The sequence below is a fragment of the Rhincodon typus genome, unplaced genomic scaffold (assembly GCF_021869965.1).
Source record: "Rhincodon typus isolate 14 unplaced genomic scaffold, sRhiTyp1.1 hic_rhity00001739, whole genome shotgun sequence".
Taxonomy (NCBI): domain Eukaryota; kingdom Metazoa; phylum Chordata; class Chondrichthyes; order Orectolobiformes; family Rhincodontidae; genus Rhincodon; species Rhincodon typus.
The window spans coordinates 3078-25000 of record NW_025967377.1 but is presented as its reverse complement, the minus strand read 5'-3'; the positions used below and the strand labels follow the sequence as shown (position 1 = coordinate 25000).

Below are 21923 nucleotides of genomic sequence, written 5' to 3'. Positions count from 1 at the left end.
TTAGCTCTTGTTAGGGATGGGGTGGTGGAGGAAATACACTTTATGAAAAGAATTCACCTTCACTTTTGCTCTTTTTTCTCTTTGTTTTGTTTTTTTTTCCTCTTGCCTTTTGAACATTTATTTCTTTTTCCCTGTTTCCTTTTGATATTTTCTCAATTTTTTCTTCATTTTAATCTCTTCCATCCTCACCGGTTCTTAATCCCTGCAACTATTAAAAGTTCACTCACTTGTGGATTTTGGAAACCTGCAGAGTCTTTATGTTCCGGTTTGGAGCAGCTGGCGCAGCAAGATTCTACGCCAGCCTGGGAACGTGCGCATGTGACTAGGGCCACATTCGCAACACTGTAAGTCAGAAGGTTTTACCAGTTACGCTTCTGCTTTCCTCTGACCCATACGTGGCTTGCTTTTTTCTTTAACAAGAGGGGTGAGTTCATTCAAATTAAGGCGCAGGAAGAAACTTCCAACATATATGTTTCCTAAGTATTTTATATATATATTTATATATATATACTTTTACCTATTGTTCTCCAAGACAAAACTTAATCAAGGTCCATTATCTGAACCCTTCCTTTATCCCCTCCGCAAACCTAAAGATGGCTCAAGTCCCCATTGTGGCTGACATCATCCATAAGCATGATAGTATCGTCAGATCTGCAGCTGCACTCATGTACCACATGGAAGCAGATCATCTCTCTCTCTAGGGTATAGTTTCTATGTATCTCATTGCAACATGTCTTCCTATCCACTAAGTAGAAGTCTCCATGACGATTCAGACATTCTGAATCCCTTACCTACCTCCCATCAAGAGGTAAAGTGTTTTGTGTGACCCTGATATTTTTCCTTCCTTACTTTTTTTTTAATTAAATGTGCAACTTAATAACCCATACCTTCTAGTCCCGGATGTTTATATTGCCATGTTTTCTTTCTCTTGTCTCTCTATAGGTGTTGTCTCCACAGTCGTTCCAGATTCTCCACACAAGCTTTTCATTGGCGGTTTGCCCAATTACCTCAATGATGATCAGGTAGCTATAGATACAACCCACTCGGAGAAAGCTGACAGTGTGGTTCTGCTCTTTCTCCTCTTCAAATCATATATCCCAAGCTGCACTGATTTGTGCCACTGACCAAACAATGTCGGTCTGATAGTTATGTAGCAGTGATTGACTATTGAAGGTGTCAGCTTTCTCCAATGCAATTCCAAATTGGTTTCTGAAGACTTTTTTTAATCACTATTGGTTTCTAGTAGCTGGTGTAATTGGATCAGCCCTTATATTGAGGGGTTTTAAAATTATATTTATATATAAATCCTTTATGGGTAAATCACTGAGCAGTGAATATCTGTTGATTTATGGTAAAAGCAATGGGCAAATTGGATTGTTTAATTCTTCCTCCCCATTTTTTTAAACGCGAATTTGCTTGTGTTAAAATGTGGATCTAATAAAAAGGCTGGCTGAAAATTTGTTACCTAATGAATAAAAGTGCCATTTTTGCTCGAGCAAATTGCACTGGCCTAGTTTCGCAGCAAGGCAAATAGCAACTTGGGCTACTGAAGGGTGACAACGTCTTCACGATGCAGATCTGCAAAAGCATCATCACAGATGAAATCTATTCTGTTCCAGTGTTACTAGAAGATATTTTGCACTTTGAGGGCCTTTTTCCCCTTTGCAGGGATCTCCTCCTGTTTTCCCTTTTTAGGATTCCTGAATTTGGCTTCAATTTCCTTTTTAATATTTCAATCATTTATAAATTAGCATAGGTATTGTCAATTGTAGAACTTTCAGGTTGCCAACATGGCATATTTTTGCAGTGGTAAATTTTTTTTGTTTTAGCCCCATTTTCTTTTCACAGCAGTTCAGTTTTTACAGGTTTTAGATTCCTAAACCGTTCGGCATATGAAGGTGAGATGAAATTACAGTCAATTTCTATACTTATGATATGTAGTGTTAAAAACACTTGATAAATTTGTGTAGTTCAAGCTTGCTTTTACTATAAAATTGCCTTTGAAGGATCATATCAAGTTTTTTTTTTAATTAAATAGCCTTTTAATTTAAACTAGAGAGATGGGCGAAGGGCACTCTATTCTTTGGGCTGAAAATTAATTGTTGGATCCACTTGTACATACAATACTGACCAGTACATCTTTGTTGTTTTTCAGTTTTTAAAAAAAATACATCATTGATTTTAAGCACCTTCTGACTATTTTCCCCTCCCTTAGACTGGATTATATGCAAGTTTTGATAAATACAAATACACAAAAATAATTTTGATAGTCTAAAAGGATAGTTTCATGCATGCAGTAGACTATAACTGTTGCAAGTAAATTCAAAGCTTAAAGCAAAATGGTTGTACCAGTGCCAAAATGGATTGGCAACTAATTGTAACCACTGGGTGTAAGCCACAGATTGGAGGCTCTAAATCAAAGAACTCCTAAGTCTTTTAAGAATCCAGCACTATTCAGCTTCATGTAGAATTTGTTGACTGACAGGTGGAAATTTGCACAGTGACCGCACAGTGACTGCTGTATTTTAAAAAAACTTTGAATTTACTTTTCCATGTGCAAGAATTGGATCAGTATTAATTTCAAGCCCTAATGTATGTGCCCTGCACAAGTAAGTTTTTTTTTAGTTTCTTCAGGTAACTCTTTTCACCATTGGATAGTTTAATTGTGTTCATAGCAAACCTTTGCTTAGGGTGTACATTTACTTCCTAATTCCAAACTAAATATTTAATAGATTTCAAATATTTTGTAAAGTTAAAAACATGATATGATCCTGGGCAGCACTCTATTAAATTCTTTAGCTGTCTTAACACTCACCTAAACCTCAGGGGGGGGGAAACAATTGGAGAAATTGGTATTAAATTTGTAATTGATATTCGACATTAGTCTGAAATGCACGGTTTAATGAGAGCAGGGAGTTTTGTTTTCTAATTCTAAATTTGTGAGCCAGTATTATACTGACTCCTTCCTTTGTAGTCACTGCTGGTTGATACTCATGGCTCTTTCATTTTTGTTCCCCCACTTTGTCCCCAGCTAGGGGCCTGTAAGATCGTAAGTCTTGGCGCATAGTTTGTTCAGTAGTACTGATCTACTGCTGCCATGCCAACCTGTAAGACAAGGCAAGTAAGAGCTCATGTCCCGCACTCGGATACCCTCGGAGCCAGCTGCTCTGCTCTGCCCTCAATTCTAGGACCTGCCCAGCCTTCCTTGGAGCATTTGCTGGCTTTGAGGGTAGACCTAAACAAAGAGAAAACAAATTAAACTTGTTTTGGTACAAATGAATAAACCACTTTAAGGAGTGGTGTGAGTAATCCATATAGACCAATGGTATATGTGTCTGAGGGAGGTAAGAGTTTTTATTCCTTTTTCCTTTTTTTCCAGCTTTTCATAGTCGAGGATTGTTTAAACTACTAAGTTTTCTGTTTCTTTATGGAGCTTTTTTTGTTTTGGAAGATATCTTCGAGACGAGTTTCTCAATTGCCTTTATTAACCCCTTGAGAACCACGTTTATTTTATGCTGTTGATTTTCTTAAGGTTTTCCTCACTTTTCAATCACTTTGAATCCTTAAAATATCAAGCCACAATTGGAAGCCCCACAAACATTTCTTCATGTACAATTAGAGAGAAAATTCTATGATTGTTTCGGTGCAGATAGTCCTCAATGGGTTAATATGAAGACTGCAAAGACCTCGGTTTGTTTGTTTATTTAAAAAAAAACCCATGTCTGGAGTCCAGAGTTCTGAAAGAAATACAAAAATACCTGGAATCTCTTGGCATTTTGATATGGGACAAAGCATCTGAAAGATGTGTGAATCCCAGTAAAGGGAGTGCCTGGAGAGGTGTTTGAATTCCAGTGCTGTGAAACGGCAAAAAATATATAACTTCATGCCTTAATGTGTCCTCTGGGATAACTTTCCTGAAATTCCTGACAGTTTTCAACAGCGGTATTAACATGTCTAAAATAAATTGGCTGTGTAATTATCCTGTGGGCAAATTTCAAGGCACTGGTCTTTCTTCGAGATTTAAATCTAAGGTAACGATCCTTTGTAATCGTGTAATTTTGTTAAGTTGAACCAATTTGTTTTCATCCATAACTGTTTACTTATCTGATCAGGTAACTATCCTGATTACACTTTAAATTTTGTAATGTAATTTCCCTATTAGAGTTGTTTTTTGTTTCCAGACTATTGATTGTATGAAAGGAAGTTTCCTCATTTTTCACAGAAGTAAAGAGTTCATATGAATATAGTAATTGCTGGTTGGCGTTTCCAAGTCTTTATGCATCTTCTCAGTAGTTTTGGAATCATTATTGTGATTGGCAGCTAACACAGTAGAGATGCCATTACACTGTTGAATATATTCTATAAGCCACCAACTAGTCGGAAGGATATCAAGGAGTAAATATGAAAGGAAATTCAAATGGTTTTCAAACTTAATAGTGATGAAGTGCAAGGAAGAATTTTGGAATTGTGCTTGGGAGAAATTTCTTGATCAGTATGTCCAACAGAGAGAAGGGGGCATTACTAGCTCAGATTCTGGGGAATAAGGTTTGTCAAGTGGATCAAGTACCAGTAGAAGAACGTTCAGGGAGCAGCAATAATTTCATTGCACTGTTGAGTTGGTGATGGAAAGAAAGTGAAATCTATAATAAAAATGCTACGTTTGAAGAGGGCCAATTTCAATGGAATTTAATAAGACAATTTGGATGCGCTCAAGGTGCATTGAACAAAACAGAAGATAGGTTAAACCAACCAGAGCTCTTTCACTACAGTTAAAGCAGGAAGGAGAAGAAAAAGGTTTGCTGGTTTACTACACAACTGAATATAGAAAGCTCAGGGAAAGTGGGGGCGGGGGAGGGGTGCATGGTCAACTGGGGACAAAAAAGGAGGTTTATGCATGGAGCTTTGCTGTGTTACTAAATGAATAGTTTGCATCTGCCTTTACTAAGGAAGAAGATACAGCTGATGTCCTAGTGAATGAAGAAGCTGACTCCAGTGGATTAATTAAGGAAAGCCAGCATGTGTGTGTTGAGGGTAGATGTGTTTAACTCTTAAGTTTTTTGAGGTCTCAGGATTGGATGGTGATGCGTTTGAGGCGCATGGACTTACGAAGGTATTGAATTACCACATAATGGACTCGTCAGCCTCCATAAAATAATGTTGCAGCCTCCATTGGACAATGTGTCCAATTCTGGGCACTGCACTTTAGAAAGGATGTGAAGCTTTAGAGAGAGTGCAGTAAAATAGTGTATAAGAAGGGTTCCGAGAATGTATGATACAATTATTTTGATAAGATTGGAGAAGCTGTGTTGCTGTCCTTAGAAATGAGTGTTGAGAGGAGGTTTGGTCAAGGTATTCAAAATCAGAAGGCTCTGGATAAAGTAACTAGGCCAAAACTATCCATGGAAGCATTGAGAATTGAATTTAAGTTATTGGCAAAAGAACCAACAGCTATATCAGTCTTTTTTAAATGTGTTGTGTGGTGAGAATCTGGAATGCACTATTTGCAATTAATGTTGGCAGATTCAGTTGAGTTTGGATAAGTACCTGAAGGGCAGATGTGTGAAAATGAATGAGATGTTCTGTCCATACCACCTCTCTGCAACAGTGGGCTAAATGGCCTCATTCTGCCTTTAGTAATTCTTTTAAGCTTTTGAGCAACTGCCTGCCTTTCAGTCAGATTGTTGATTTAGGTTTCATTGTTCATCTAGCTGATGGGCCAAGCAGAATATCTGCTAGGAAGAAGGGCGGGAGAGACCGAATAACTCAGCAGGTTGAGGGATGGTCCTGACAGCTGTCACACTATGACTAGATAGCAGTATGCTACCTTCCATCGATCACTTGGACATAAATGTGGTAAAGAAATGACACTGATGAAACTCTTCAGCTTCTAGTTTCCTTAGGAAAATGTAGACTTGTTTACATGAAATGAGCAAGGTATTATGAATAGTTGGGAACAAGCAAATAAAACAGAACTCTGGCCTCTAGTCATATGTTGCTTGGTAATCACAACTTTTGTATGAATTCCACTGGGATCATTCACTATTTTGATAAGTGCTTCAAAATGTTTGTCAGCATTCAGTTTGAAGAAGTTGATGGTTTGAATGTTGGAGTGTGAAGGAAGAAATGCAAAACACTGGGACCGGAAAACACGATTAAATTGTCGGATGTTTTTGCTGGGATGGGGTGTTAGGGTGATACTTGAGACTGTTTTCTAATGGTCTGTGCAGTACTAGTTCTTAAAGCAATACAAACTGCTTAAGTGGTATGGTTTAATGTAGACTCTTGTTTGAGTCATTCACTGCCCAACCCGTTGTGCATTTTTAATACTTAAATGTCCCTTTATTAAAATGAATTGAGTTAGGCCCTTGTCCACTTTGTTTTTAATTAGCAGATCAGTGCAAGTATAAGAACAGGCCTACAGTCAGATTAGATTTATACAAATAGAATATCTTTGGCAATATAGTTCTTGCATCCTTGGTATGTTGTCCTACCTGTCTAGGATTTCGCATTTCTTCATTTATGCTGTGAAAATCTCTTCTGAGAGGTTTAGCTAATAGAATCTTGCCAGTTACTTACAACTAGTGTTTTTCATTGCTTCAAGAATCAAGCAGGTGCTTTCTTCTTGGAGGTTTTGTTCATTTGGATTATAATCTGTTACTTCAGATTATGTAAATTGATCTGGAGAAGTATATTTTAAACTCTGTTTTATACGTGAATTATTTCTGTCCTTTTTTAAACTTGCGGGTATCATCTTGCTAGCTGCGTGATATTTATCGTCCATTAGCAAGAGATAGCCAACATTCTTTGATTTTGTTCTTATTCTTTGCATTGGAGAGTTTTGTTCAAGGCAGAATCTGAAGGATTGGTTACTAACCAAAGAAAAGCCAAAGAACTGCAGATGCTGAATATTCGAAATTGCTAGCAAAGCTCAGCAGGTTTGGCAGATTGTGTGGAGAGAAAGCAGAGTTAATGTTTCAGATCAAGTGACCTGTTCTGAAGAAGGGTCACTGGACCCAAAGTGTTAACTCTACTTTCTGTTCACAGTTGCTGCCAGATCTGCTGAGTTTTTCCAGCCGTTTGTTTTTGTTTCTGTAGAATTAGTGTTTGAGTATGGCTTAATTTGTAACAATGTCTTGGTGCTGGCTGCTGTTTGTTTAACTGGAAATCTTTTCCCCTTTAATGCAACACAAACATCTTATCCTGATGCTAAGTATTGACTAGAGGCCTGTTCTTAAACTTCAGATTGTCTACATGTATAACTGAACTACTGATGTTTAAAATCCTATTGAGAGTTTATTGAATTTGCTCTTCCATCATTTTATGCCCAGTACCTAAAAGGATTGATCTTTTATTACTATTCTTGGCGACTAATTTGTACACTATTTAAAACTTTATTTTGTAATTTCTTCAAAATTACTCATTCATCATTGCACTGTTGATTTGGCTTGCAGGTGAAGGAACTTCTGACTTCATTTGGCCCCCTGAAAGCTTTTAACCTAGTGAAGGACAGTGCAACATCTCTGTCCAAAGGCTATGCCTTCTGTGAATATGTGGATATCAATGTTACTGATCAGGTATATATTATTGGCATTTAAAAAAAGCATATTTAGTTTATTTTTAATATCACTCCATTTCATATTAGATTTCTGAATATAATGGAATAATGTGTTTTGGATATTGGAAAAATATATTATCGATACATTGTATAGTTGATTAACTTTTCCGTGTCTCAAGTTACCTCATCTGGGATCATTTTTGTTGACCATGCTGCAGACAAGAAACATCTAAAGTGATAGAGGTATTTAATGCTGGGGAATTAACTAGATCATGTGTCTATAAAGTGACCGTGTTGGTCTTTGAAGTTGTAGAATTCAAACAACTGAGGGGTGGGATCTTTGGGCTAACTACCAGTCTACCAGATGCAGCCTTTTTGTTATGGAGGTAGGCCTAAAAAATCAACAGAACTTGAGGATGTATTGGATAAAAGGTAAGGTTTGTACTTTTACTTCTTTTTGAGTAAAGGATCATGGTACAGAAATCAGAATTAAGCAAAGTGGACTTGTAATTCTGTGTATCACCCACTTCTCATTCTATTGTGCACTGGCTTTGTTATACTGTATATTGCTTCCTGTTGGAGTGGCTGCACCCAAAAGAAGTTATGCTATTTAGACCACTACCTATCTCCCTGTGTCTTGTTTTCGCATTGCCCTGTTATGTTTATTTTGGGGGTCGGGGTTTGTGAGTGCCGTGGTGATTGCTATGCTTCACATTTAACTGAGTGGACCACTGTACATGGTCCCCACATGTATTCAAAACTCGTTTGGTTATCGGACATCAACTGTAAATGCATTGTTGCATTACTAGTGTACACCATGCTTCCCATTCTCTATCTCTCGCCTTGTTTTGCATGATGGGTGGCATCCTTCACGTCACTTTTAGCTTTCGGCCCACATACTTCTGCTTCGGCTGACTACAGTTGGTAAGTTTGCACGAATGCTGTCACATACAACAAAAAGAGTTGGAAATCCTTATTTTGTAACTGGTGAAATATGAAAATAATCATTGTCACCCAATTTTTCAGAGTTATACAGCTTTCGTGGCGTTGAATAAATGTGTAAAGTTTGTGATCAAATTCACCAGTTGATCAGGGATTTTCTAAAATCTCTTTCTAGGATACAAAAGCTAATAACAGAAGAGTTTAGGAAAGAGAACAGGCAGCTGGTTTCAACAAGACCCATACCTAACTGCATCAGCAATCTAATACGTTGCATGCAGTTTGAATGATAAATCTGCCACTGAAATAAATTAACATATCTGTATGCAAAGTCTTGATGACTTCAGTTAGCAGCGTCCTTCTCTTCAGGCATTGACACTTAATAACTAAACATTGCATCTTACCTGTCATTCTCACTCTAGCACGCTCTATTCCCTGTGCTGATGCACTGTGTGTGCAGGTCCATGTACATAAAACGGTAGGGGTCTCCTGAGGGCCACAGATAAGGGGGAAAGTGGGCCACTGTCCTGATGGATACCCTAGTCATTGGCTTCTAGGAGAGCTTGGTGACGACCAGACTTTTGGTTCTTACAGCCTGGGATCACATTGCATCTCTGGTTGCAGGCTTAAACTTCTGTGGAGACCAACACTCAAGCCTGCCAAACATAAGCATGATGAGTTTCATCAGTTTTCTGCTGGGTCTCCACCAGGGCTTCAGGTATGTCTACTTCCGACCAGCTGATCCTTGCAAAGTTGTGGAGAAGCCCACGGTTTCAGTTGCCTGCTTCTTGGTAGGTTCATTATGAAGAGTGTCAATAAGGAATTGGGATTCAAAATGGGGAGGCAGTAAAATCAAAACTACAGGAAAAACTTATTTGTGAAAACTGTAATTTGAGGCCTGATATTCAGTACTGTCATACTGCTTCTAACAAACTGCAGTTTGTGAATTCAGAATTCATGTCTTTAAATCAGCTGACATTGGGGATGATTTTCTTTAGCCACTGTATAATGAAATCTTAAACTGGTTAGAACATGGTTGTGCTGTGCTACATAAAAGTTTCCAAAGGAAATCTTCCCCAATTGTTTGGAAGCAAGTGTACATTGAAACATTCAAAAATTGATGTAGTTCATCAAATATCCTTCTATTCTGCCTGTTCTGAATAATGTGTGTTCTTTTTAGGCCATCGCAGGGTTGAATGGAATGCAGCTTGGTGATAAGAAGCTTATAGTGCAGAGGGCCAGTGTTGGTGCAAAGAACGCCAATCCGGTAACTAATTTATAATTTTACTCTGTTTGGTCTGGCCTTCACACAGGGCAAGGAACTTTAAATCGATTGGGCAGCAAACTCTTATTTGTAAAATCAGCAAATCTGCTCATCTATTCTTGTCTTTTTTTGACCATTTATTCAACTTCAGCATCACTGAAAAACATTTTGCTATAGTATGGGGGTTGGCTGATTCAAATCTTGAGTGAGCTTTGAGATAACAACCAGTAGTATGTAAGCAGGTCAAAATTTAGTTGGGTACAAACCTGTAGTTCTGGTGTAGCTATCCCAGTTAGTGCAGTCAACAATTGAGTATTTATTAAATGAAGCCTGAACTAAAACTGATTGCATTAGTTTTATGTAACTGAGCAGTACCTGAAAACAGCATGTGTAAGTGACATGTTGCCAAGAATATAAAATTTTGAGTGGAAGTCATATTTTCTCAAAGACAATCAATGACATATGACTAGGTTTGGATTCATGGATTGCATTGGCTTTTTAATGTTTCTGTTTAGTTTGTTAGTGCTAACTTCATACTTTCTTGAGTAATTATAAAATCCAAAGTGAAATGTTTGAGTAATCAGATTTTCTCCCTTTGAGATACTGATTCTTTGTTGAACATAGAATGCATACACAATTGTCAGCTTATTGTATCTTCTTAACCAAGTATCTAATAATCTGTAAATTATGGTAGTTAGCAAAGCTTTCAACTGGGAAAAAAGTTTCACTGTTGTGGCCAATTCTGTCCTTCCCCAAAGACTAAATACTTCCAACCTGTTTAAATTCTGTTCGCTGAAAATTTGTCATCAATGAATCTCAACAAGTTTCATGGCTCTGTATCACCTTTACTTGGCAAATGATTTTATAATAGGGTAGCCCCCTGACCTCAACAGTACAGCTACGAACTGAATTGATGGCTTCTTGCTGGGCTACGATAACTGCCCGGACGTCATTCAGCAAATAACACGGCCCTGGATCTATAGAAGACAACAAGTTGCCCAATCATGTTTGTGCCAGCTGTCTGCTGGAATAGCCCAATACTAATCGTACTGCACTGTTCCTTTAAAATTTTTATTTTTTGCCCTTTTAACATGAACCTAAGACCTCTGCCACTCCATGCAACTAAGCTTTAGTATTGCAGTAGCTACTGAAATGTGTTGATTTCTTCTTCAGAGTCATTCATTTTGAAATTGGTACTGGTTTTTTTTTTTAAAAGGTCAAAATCAGCGAGTTGTTTAATAATAAACTAGCCATACGGCACTGTATTTTAGCTGTTCATCCAGGCAAAATATTTCAAGCGTTTTACAACACAATAGTAGACCATTCATTCCATCAATTTCTTGTACCATTTATTTGCTGGAGAAAAGATGCTGTTTAATAATTTACTGAAATTTAATTTGCCTTGGCTAACACGATGAGTATAATATTTTACAAAGTTTTACCAGGGTAGTACCTGAGTTGTGGGACTGCAGTTTATAGAAGGATTTGAGAAGCAGAGATTGTTTTCTCTTTGAACACAGACGGTTAAGACGTGACCTAGTAGAACTATTTAAAATTGCTGTGTTTTGATAGAGCAAGCAGTGTGAAATAACTCCTCTGTTGAGTGTTGTAACCAGACATCACAAAAGTGAAATTACTGGTGAAGGAATTGGAGGGTAAGTTAGCTCTTTTCACACATAGCGTTTTAAGCCCTGGAATCTGAAAGAGTGATAAGATTCCATCCAAACTCTGAAAAGACAGTTGGACCTGTAATTTAAAAGGACTAATTGATAGTGAATGGGTCAAGCGCTGCCACTGAAATGATAAGTAGAGTGGTTTCCCCTGTGCTGCAAGATTCTAAGTCTCTTGATCTAAATTGGATCCTGTGATTGCTATTGTATTAACCAAACTCAGTGCATTTCCTTCCAGTTGGTGGTAAATCTTTCATGTGTGTCCAATGTAATTTTTAAAAATTCATTCCACGAGGGTGTCGCTGGCTAGGCCAGAGGGCAGTTAAGGGTCAACCACTTCGCTGTGGGTCTGGAGTCACATGTAGTCCAGACCAGGTAAGGATGGCAGTTTCCTTCCCGAAAGGACATCAGTGAACCAGATGGGTTTTTCCGACAATGGATTCATGGTCATCATTAGATTCTTAATTCCAGATATTTGTTGAATTTAAATTCCACCATCTGCTGTGGCGGGATTCGAACTCAGGTCCCCAGGACGTTATCTCAGTCCAGTGATAATACCACTAGGTCATAGCCTCCCCGTGTACTTAAAATATAAGTATATACTTAAAATTAGGCTTAAAATGCTCTCCAGGTTTTCAGCACGTGGTTTAGGCTTGACATACTATCATCTTGGTATAATATTAAACCACAGCCTCATTTGTGTCCAGAGACATTAAGGAGTCCACAACACTTCCATAAAGAATATTGAAGTGCTGATAAATTGTACTTCTCAACAAAAGTAGAAACTGCTTAACTGGACACCCATCATGGTATTGATGGGATTTTTTTTGACATAATTGATTCTAGATTAGATTGTGTGATCATTACTATTAGCAAAAGTCACAGATGCATCAGGTTGCTGTTGTTTTATTTCTAGTGTCATCTTGTATTTTCTTTCACTATGTTTTCCCCACACATCATTGTCACCTGGCATATTCAGCAGCTATGATTGAGACTTGCAGATGTGGAGGAATGTTATTCCTATCCTAAAGCTATAATGTGGTGAATTTGTAGCTACTTGTTTTAAGAGAAAAACATTAATTTGCTGCAAATCCCTTTATTATCTGTTACAGAGTGCCATTATTCAAACACCGGTTACTGTGCAGGTGCCAGGCCTTCCATCAATGCAAGCTCAGAGCACGGGGCTTCCAACTGATGTGCTGTGCCTGTTAAACATGGTGTCACCAGATGAACTCATTGATGACGAGGAATATGAGGAGATCCTGGAGGATATCAGAGAAGAGTGTAGCAAATATGGGACTGTGAAATCTATTGAAATCCCACGACCTTTGGATGGGCTAGAAGTGCCTGGCTGTGGCAAGGTAAAGCCTCACTCTGCATGGTCAGAACAATTTAGATATCTCAAGCCAATAAGCTGCTGTTGAAAAGTGTGATTGAATCACTTAATCATTTCATGTACATTACACACCGAGCAGACAAACATAATTTCAAAATTATATTCATGTACCGAGTTTTTAAATTTCAAATGTTAACATTTGAATCAGAATCTGTATAACCTAATTTTTAGCTCGATTAATTCTAGTGCAGGGTAGAACTCGGCTACTAGTATTTTGGAGTTGCCTCGGGTGTCTGAAGTGAACCAAAGATTTCTTCTACTTTGCTTAGTCTAAAAGGAACAAAAAGAGGAATTTGAAGCCTCCAAAATTCTGTATAATAAACATAAACCTAGCTGACCAATTGGATGGATTGGTAAATTCTTGCCGACGCGATTCTGTGTTTATGTTTCTGATCAAGTGATTTGTTGCCCTTGGCTTCCACATCAGACGAGAAACTGCTGCATCTGGAAAGTATGTACATTTTATTTATCAAGGCTGGATCTTTTGTCTATGCATGCTGAAAGGTATTAAAAATCTAGTTCTAGCTGAGAGTGGGGATGCCTGTGCCTGACGTTCTGTCTTGCCACACGGCCCTAACTCCTTGCCTGATGATATGATTAACAGTAAAAAGAAAAATTCAAAGATACAGTATTATATATGATGGCCAGATTATCAGGGAGGTAATGAATGAAGATTAATTAAATGATCGATGGAGATAGAAACATTGGAAATAGGAGCAGGAGTGGGCCATTCAGTCCTTCGAGCCTGCTCTGCCATTCGATATGATCATGGCTGATCCTCCACATTGATGCTTGCAGCAACTGCACTCAGCCACTGGGAACTGCAGTTATAGGGCCATAGAGTTATACAGCACAGAAACAGACTCTTCAGTCCAATTCTTCCATGCCAACCAGATATCCTAAGTTAATCTAGTCCCATTTGCCATTATTTGGTCTATATTCGTCTATCCAGATGCCTTTTAAATGTTGCGATTGTACCAGCCTCCATCCCTTCTAGCAGCTCGTTCCATACATTCACTACCCTCTGTGAAAAAGTTGCCCATTAGGTCCCTCTTAACTCTTGCCCCCCTCACCTTAAACCTATGCCTTCTAGTTTGGATTTCCCTACCCTGGGGAAAAGACTTTGACTATTCATCCTATCCATGCCCCTCATGATGCTGTAAAACTCTAAGGTCACCCCTCAGCCTTCAACACTCCAGGGAATGTAGCCCCAGCATGTTCAGCCTTTCACTATAGCTCAAACCCTGGCAACGTCCTTGTAAATCTTTTCTGCATCCTTTCAAGTTTCACAACATCCTTCCTGTAGTAGGGAGACTAGAATTGAATGCAGTATTCCAAAAGTGGCCTAACCAATGTCCTGTATAACCCCAACATGACCTCCCAATTCCTAAACTCAATGAACTGACCAATAAAGGCAAGTGTACCAAACACCGCCTTCACTATCCTATCTACCTGTGACTCCACCTCCAAGGAACTATGAACCTCCCACTCCAAGGTCTCTTTGTTCAACAACACTCCCCAGGACCCTACTATTAAGTGTATAAGTCCTGCCCTAATTTGCCTTACCAAAATGCAACACATCACATTAATCTAAACTGAACTCCATCTGCCACTCCTCAGCCCATTTGTTCAAGGTCCCATTGATCTCTGAGATAACCACCTTCGCTGTACAATTTTGGTGTCATCTGCAAACTTGCTAACTATTCCTCCTATGTTCACATCCAAATCATTTAGTTGACACAGCATCAATCCTTATGACGTGCTAATAACTGGGGAGACCAGTAAGGAGCACTTAGAGAACTTGGATATAGTGCTTGGACGTTTCTCCCGGTAGGCGTACCCCTTCAAAGGGAAAAACGTGTGTTCTAGGCACCCCAAGGTTGGGTTACAGAGTCAACAAGACTAAACTAAAGAAAATCCAATGGCTTAATTATTTAGTGGTCCAGAAAGAACTGACAAAAAGTGAGCACTTCAGTCCTGTAGCATTAACCTATATTTCAGGGCAGAGAGATTCTTTATTACAATGTTGATTTGCTTCTTTTTTGTTGAGCCTCAACTAACCAACTTATTTAATAGTAAACATTATTTTTTTCTTTTCTTTTTGTAAACAGATATTTGTAGAATTCATCTCTCCTCTAGACTGCCAAAAAGCAATGCAAGCACTAACAGGCCGAAAGTTTGCCAACAGAGTCGTAGTTACCAAGTACTATGACCCAGAATTGTACCACAGACGTGACTTCTAACAACACATACCAGGTGCAGCCAACTTGCTGTCTGCATTTCTGACTAAAAAGCTTTGTTTATAGCAATGACTAGATTTGTATAAAACAGCACAGACTTGGGTCAGTTTGTAGTAGTCAAATTCAGTTTATTTTTAGCACGGCTGTCTTGATGTTGTAAGTGATCTGATTGATTGATTCGGGTAAAGATCCATGTTTCAGGAGTTGTAATAGCAAGAGCCTTGTAAATTGAATTGTATCTTTTTTATAGTGTTGGGCAAAATTTTTTTCAGCTTACAAAGCAAAGTTGTGTACAGACTGTTTCTGCCAGTCTGGTGAAACTGGTATGAGCACTATACCTGGTTTCAGCCAATAAACTTTAAAATCAAAAATTGGTTTTACTGGTTATACATCATACAAGCCAGCGCAGGTATCTGGGCCAGTAATAATTGCTTCCTCCTCGGGCTTTGTGTTTCAGCTCTCTTTGTTGTCTTTGTCCTGATTGTAATTAAGCAAGCGGTTTTGTTGAAATGTTCCATCTGACGGTCGTGCTACTTTTCAAAGTGCTGGGCGGCAAATGATCTGGCTTCTTCAATTCTGGAGCGACTGTATACACAGACATTATTTATTAATTATTACAGGACTAGCTCTAAAGCTCGTTTGTACCATAAAGATGTGGAGGCAACTTTAATTCTGTTTCAAAAGCAAATTTGCAGTTCCAGAAATACAATTGTACACAAACTGTTTCTTTTGTGCATTGTGTATATCTGTAAACTACTTTTATACAAAGAATTGATTCACAGCTTTGCTACACAATGGGAGGGAGAATTCTCTTATCTATGGTTTATAAATGTGAGAATAGATGAAGTTACAACTGTAATCAATACAATTGCAAACTAGGAAAGTATCGAGTAAAATGCAGGCAGTGAAGGATTGATGTGGAAAGTAACTATGTACAAAATGCTAATCTGTCTTTGCAGATACAATATAATTTAGCAAGAAAGACTATAACCTAATCCAACAGCAGCAATAGGATAAATGTTTGTTCAATGCCATCTGGAGCTGGATATTTGCACAGCTTGTGCTAATACAGTGGTTCTCAACTGGTGAGAATTCTGAATTTGTGATCATTTTTCACTTAAAGCATTTATGGATATGACCAAACTGCCACTGGCAGCTGATCTGTTATTTACATCGGCCCCTGGTAACAGCAATACAAATACTAAGTAATACAAAATTAAACCAATAGAACCAAAGAATATTTATTCTCTCAAATTCGGTTGTCTCTTGCATCCCATTATCTGTACTGCTCTTGGAAGTATTTGGAATTTTACAATGAAAACAACAGCACAGAAACCCTCCTTCCAACCCAACCAGTCTGTGTTGGTGTTTCTCCTTCCCACAATTAGTCCCTATCCCTTGTGACTCATTTTCCTTCAGCAAATTGTATTAACCAATTCTTGAAATTGACAAGTGGGCAGTCTTATGTAATTACTAACTAGGAAAAATGCAAATAAACAAATAATTGGTAGGTTCTGCTAAGTGGCATGGAATCTTGAGTTTTGCTTTTTACACTGCACTTAAGTGATGTTTAGCACTAAGGTGATAAATGTGAAAATCTATCCTGTGGTTTCAGCTTTTAAATGCTCATTCTGGGTATAAGTTCCACTTGTCTGTTTTAAAGAAACTGTCCTCTTGTTCTAATTCCTTCGTTTGCTGAGGTGATTTTTGTCTCATTCCTTCAGAATTTTAAACATCTCTGAAATCATACTATAAACTCTTCTGTTTGCTCGTCTTTACTATTTGTATCTTCTCATACCAGGGACAGTAATGCCTTAGCACCCTTTCTATAATGTAAATTCAGAACGGTATCTACTGTTCCCAGCTGTGACTTTTAAATGATTTTATATAGATTTACCATTGTTCAACTTTTATATTCTGCGCCTCTTGACATAAAATACTGTTATTGTCATTTTTTAATGGCCTTATTCACATGCGGCTTTTGATCGTGTCCTAGCCAATATTGCTCAATCAGCAGCACAAAAAATACCATCTAATCAATATCATATTGCGGTTTGTGAGAGTTTACTTGACAAATTCACTGCTGCATTACAACAATGACCACACCTTTCAAAAGGTATTTCATTATAAAACGCTTTGAGAAGTCACGTGTTTGCAAAAAGCAAATGAAAGTCTGCCTTTAATATCTAAGGAACTTTTACCCTTAAATCTTTCTGTTGTTCCACATCAACCAATCTTTCATTATTCAAAGCCTAATTCTTTTTTAAACCAAAATGCATTTTTGTTTGTGGTGAATGAAATTAGTAGATGATGAGACTAAGGAACTATGGCATAAAGAAAGCAGGTTTGACAATTGAAATCTGAGCAATTGCCTTGAACCTGACTGATGGTTTGACCAGAATCTGCAGCAGAAGGAGTTCACAAGATGAAGGCTAGGGATTGGCTGCTGACTAATTTGCAATGTGAGAGATTGAAGTTAACCAACAGAAGAACACTGTATACACAAATCAGCTTTGAATTGTAAGTGCAAAGGGTAATGTTAATTAAGGTTCAGAAACTGGAAACTCACTCATTTGAAGCTGTGAACGAATACATTCCTTTTCTGTCTTCTTCCTACCCTCTCTCTTCCCCCCTCCCCACCCCCAAAACCTTGCAAACAACCAGGAAAATAAGCACATGTTCATTTTGATTCTTTAGAAGTAATTTGAAGCTACTGCCATGTCTTGCCCAGCTAGTTCCCATTTAATTGGGTGTTTGTACATTATTAAAACGCTTAAAACACATTTAAGCAGAATCTTTCTCCACAGTTTTCCCACAAGCAGTAGGATGCAGCCTGCCTAACCTCTGAAAATCGTAGCCTGTGACAGAGATAACCAAGCAAAATGTTGTTAGGTAGCATCTCACAGACTACAATTCTAACTGCAGACTTTCTCGAAGCCATCTGCTCTTTTCAAGTGAAAGGGAGAAATCCTGTTCTGCAGCCAAGGGAGGAAAGAAGGCTCAGATTTGTTTGGAGAGTTGAACAGGGTTCAGCAGGAAATGGGGAGCAAGTATCCATTGTTTTCTTGAATGACCATTGCTTGTTAAAAAGTACAGGTATTCAACAATGAGTGAAACACTGTAATGAGATGCTTTGGTGAAATCCAGTTTATAAATATGCCATATATACTCCAATGCATTGCCAGGTTGAAGTTGTGTTGCATAATTTTGGTTGATGCCTTCAAAATGAACTAATTTGTTTTTCATGCACCACTGCACATTTTGTTTTACCATTTAATGTAGATTGTTGATTCTAAACATACAAACTACTGCATAATCTGTGACATATCAAGGTAAGTGAAATTGTCAACATACTACTGGCATATTCAATAATGATTTATGCTGAATGAGAAGATAAACTAATGGTAACATTGCCACCAAAGGTGATTTTCAATCTATTTGCTTGACTGCTGTATTTGAGAATAATATTTTGTGTTCCCACTGTTCATTCAAACATTTTACTGACCAATTTTCATCCAGATTGTCATTTTCTTAAGGTAACTGTGTGCAGTTGTGTATTGTATGTGCTTTCTTTTTTTCTCTTCTGAGTTGCACATGTGACAGGATTAATGGCAATGCTGCTGCTGGACCTGTATTGTCTCTGGTTGATCCCTTCATCAGCACTATATAAACGTAAGGAAGGTTCATCATATCACTACGGTGCATGTATGTACCATTAAAATCTCGTGTTAAGAAACATTAATGCTCATGACTGGTGTGTAAAACCAAAAATGCTGAATTTTTTGCTGAATTTGTACATAATTAAAACCTTGTTTGAATGACTTTCATGCACCTGTGGTTATTTAGCAAGCTAGAATCATTCTTTTGTGTTGGCAGCTAGTAATGAATTTACAATGTAAAATCTTCCTTCTCACTGGTGTGAAAACTTCATTCTTGTTTTGTATTATTGATACTTCAACTGAAGCTTGAAGTGTTATAGAACAGCAATCAATTTCTATAGTACTCTCCGTAGTAAAACCAAATGATCTGTGCTAGTTAAAAATGACAATCAATTTCCTAGAAATTGGGACTGTATCATATTTCTACAAAATTACTCCTTTTACACCCAACTTTCAACACTGTACAAAATTCAATCAGTCCACTGTTGCTTACGGTACTACAGACTGCAGTTCAGTCCTTTTTTCCCCCACACAAATTAATTATCTTTCCTCCACCATTATCAAGGTCTCCATTTGTGACACTACACAAAGCTGTTCATTGGCAGACTGCTGTTATGCTCCAGTTTTAGTGTAGTCTGAACAGTGGCCAAACATAGGTTTTTGCCATTTTATTATGAATAAGTCTGACGTTATCTGTGGTTCATAGGGGAGTGGTATTATGAGAGTTGGAAGGTTATGGATTTTATTCCAGAAGTTGATCAGAGAAATTTAGATTGACACTTTAGTGTAATACAAAGAGTGTGCTGCACTGTCGAGTGTGCTGTCCTTACAATGAGGCATTAATAAACATGCCCCATTCTGTCCTATCTGGTAAATTCCATAGATTCTATGGTCTGATTATCCCCTGCCTACAGATAGCAAGAAGGGCAAATAATTGGACGAGGTGGCCCTGGCAAGACAATTGCCTCACCTCAACAACTAGGGACCTTCCTGACTGCCACCAATTAAGGCCCTTAATTAAAGTCACTTCTGGGCCTCCGGTTACCATCAGCACTGGAAAAATGGCTGGTCTTCCACTGACTAGTAAATGTTCCTTTCCCCCTCAAGCAACACCTGCAACAGAGGACCTATTCATCTCGTCGTACTTTGCTATGTGTGAATTAGCCATCATGTTACTTCTATTACAACAGTGACTGCATTTCAAAAGTACTTAATTGGTTCTCAAATGCTTTTGGGACAGCCTAAGGTTCTGGAAGGCCCTATATAAATGGAAATCCTATTTTGCATTCTGCCAGAGATTTTTTAATAAAGTAGAGACATGCAAATTTTACAGTTCTACTATGTTAGAAGTAATGGGGATTTGGGCTTTAAGGATTCAATCAATTTGTGTATTGTGTTCAAGCTATTTGCATCTCCAGTTATTTGGTGGGGTTCTAAGTAATTGTTGTTCAGTTTTTTCAGGAAAAAAATATTTTAATAAATCACTATTCCCAAAAGTGTTTCAGGATCCTGGATTTTGAAGGAAAATATTCTGACAGTTGGCATCTTTGTCTATGTGGACTATTGCCCCATCTCCGATTGCCCTTGAACGTGCTGCCAAATCCCTTCTCTTTCATTCATTCTGATCAGCTTTTTACCCTCCATAGCACTGAAACTATTAAAAATTGCATCATATGTGACCGTCACGAAATATGCTGCCTTATCTTTCTTGACTTGTCTGCCTTTAATGTGGTTGACCACATCAGTGCTCAGGATACATTAGGGCAGTAGACAGAATGATCCTTAAGTCCCCAGGACAGTGAGACAATTGTTTAGTGGAAAAGAGTGAGAAGTCGAGTAGGCTGGTTGTCAGCGAATGTGGGGATTTGCAGGACAATATGTCATCGAGGGGGTGTCACCAGAGGCCAAAAACTAATGTGGTTTGGAGGCAGGAATCCATGTGTAGGGTGTCAAGGTGGGTAAGGAGGAGGCTGTGTGAAAGGGTCTAGGGCAAAGGGAGGATGCAAAGAAATAGTCAGCTAACTGGGATCAAAGCAAACAGAATCACAGAAGTAAAAGACTCCTTGCAATTCAACATGAAATTTTTGGTTGAAGGTCCTGTACCTTCAGGGCTCACTACACTGTGGGCATGGGGGAATAAAGTGGATCCGACTTGAATAAATAATTGTTAAATTTAATTCTGTGATTGAGAATCAGAGATGCAGTAAACAGGGTTGTGACTATCTAGTTAAAATGTTTCAGCTTTTGTGAATATGTGATAAAAATGCATTGGCAGTGACCTCAGTTTGTGGAGGATGTTTAGGGTGATGCGTGGGTCAGTTATTTTGGGGAAAAAAAAACTTAACCAGATCAGAGTCATTCTGGAACAGGGACCTAATTCGTCAGTCTGACTTAAATTTGTCATAGCAGGTGACTGCAGATCCTGCATTATTATTGGAAACATGTCAATACTGTTGGCCTTACAACATTTAAGGCTGTTTGATTTGTTTTCATTTCAAAATAATCTAAAATTTAGCAAGATTTTTAAATACAATTCAGAAAATATCAGGGTCAAGTTTAGTTCTCTCTTGGGAGGAGTTTGGGGAATCGGTCACCTTCGCAAGGGTTTAATTTGTGAATCATCGGAATTTGCAGATTATTAGAACTAAGAAAGTTGAAGCTGTCAGATTTGTAAAAGTTCATAATGGCAGATTTGGAAAGGACTAATCAAATTGTCTCCACACTTCATTTATGTCAACAAAACTACAAGAAGCTGAGATGGGTATAATTTCTCTGGACTTAAGTCTCTAAAATAGTTTTAGGAAACAGGCCACAGCTTTGCTGTGTGATATAAAATCATTCGACAAACTTAGTTTGTTTAATTTTTGTGTAACAAACTTGTATTATTAAAGAAAATCTGCAGCTTCATTTGAAATTTGGTGTCCTATTTAGATTCACAATTCCAACTGTATCTGGTACCATAATTTTCCGTCTCTGTAACATCATCCAGTTTGGTGCTTGCCTTAGCTTATCAGTTGCTTAAATTCTTACCCATGCCCTAGATAGACTCAACTACTGTAATTCACATACTCAATGAATTACGTTGACTTGTGCTTAATACAATTTTAAAAATCTCAACTTTGTTTTTAAATCCCTGTCAGATTTATACATTCCACTAATTATGTCCTCTTGAGCATTCTGATTTCTAAATCATTCCACCA

General features: G+C 38.0%; 1 protein-coding gene across 1 annotated transcript; it reads left to right on the top strand.

Moving 5' to 3' along the window:
• Window positions 1-108: 108 nt before the first annotated feature.
• LOC109924866 (splicing factor U2AF 65 kDa subunit-like) lies at window positions 109-18886 on the top strand. The gene is made up of 5 exons (XM_048592755.1): window positions 109-1022; window positions 7452-7574; window positions 9675-9761; window positions 12541-12789; window positions 14936-18886. Exons 1-5 carry the CDS (start codon window positions 915-917, stop codon window positions 15065-15067), a joined length of 699 nt encoding a protein of 232 aa, XP_048448712.1. The 5' UTR covers window positions 109-914; the 3' UTR covers window positions 15068-18886.
• The last annotated feature ends 3037 nt before the right edge of the window (window positions 18887-21923 follow it).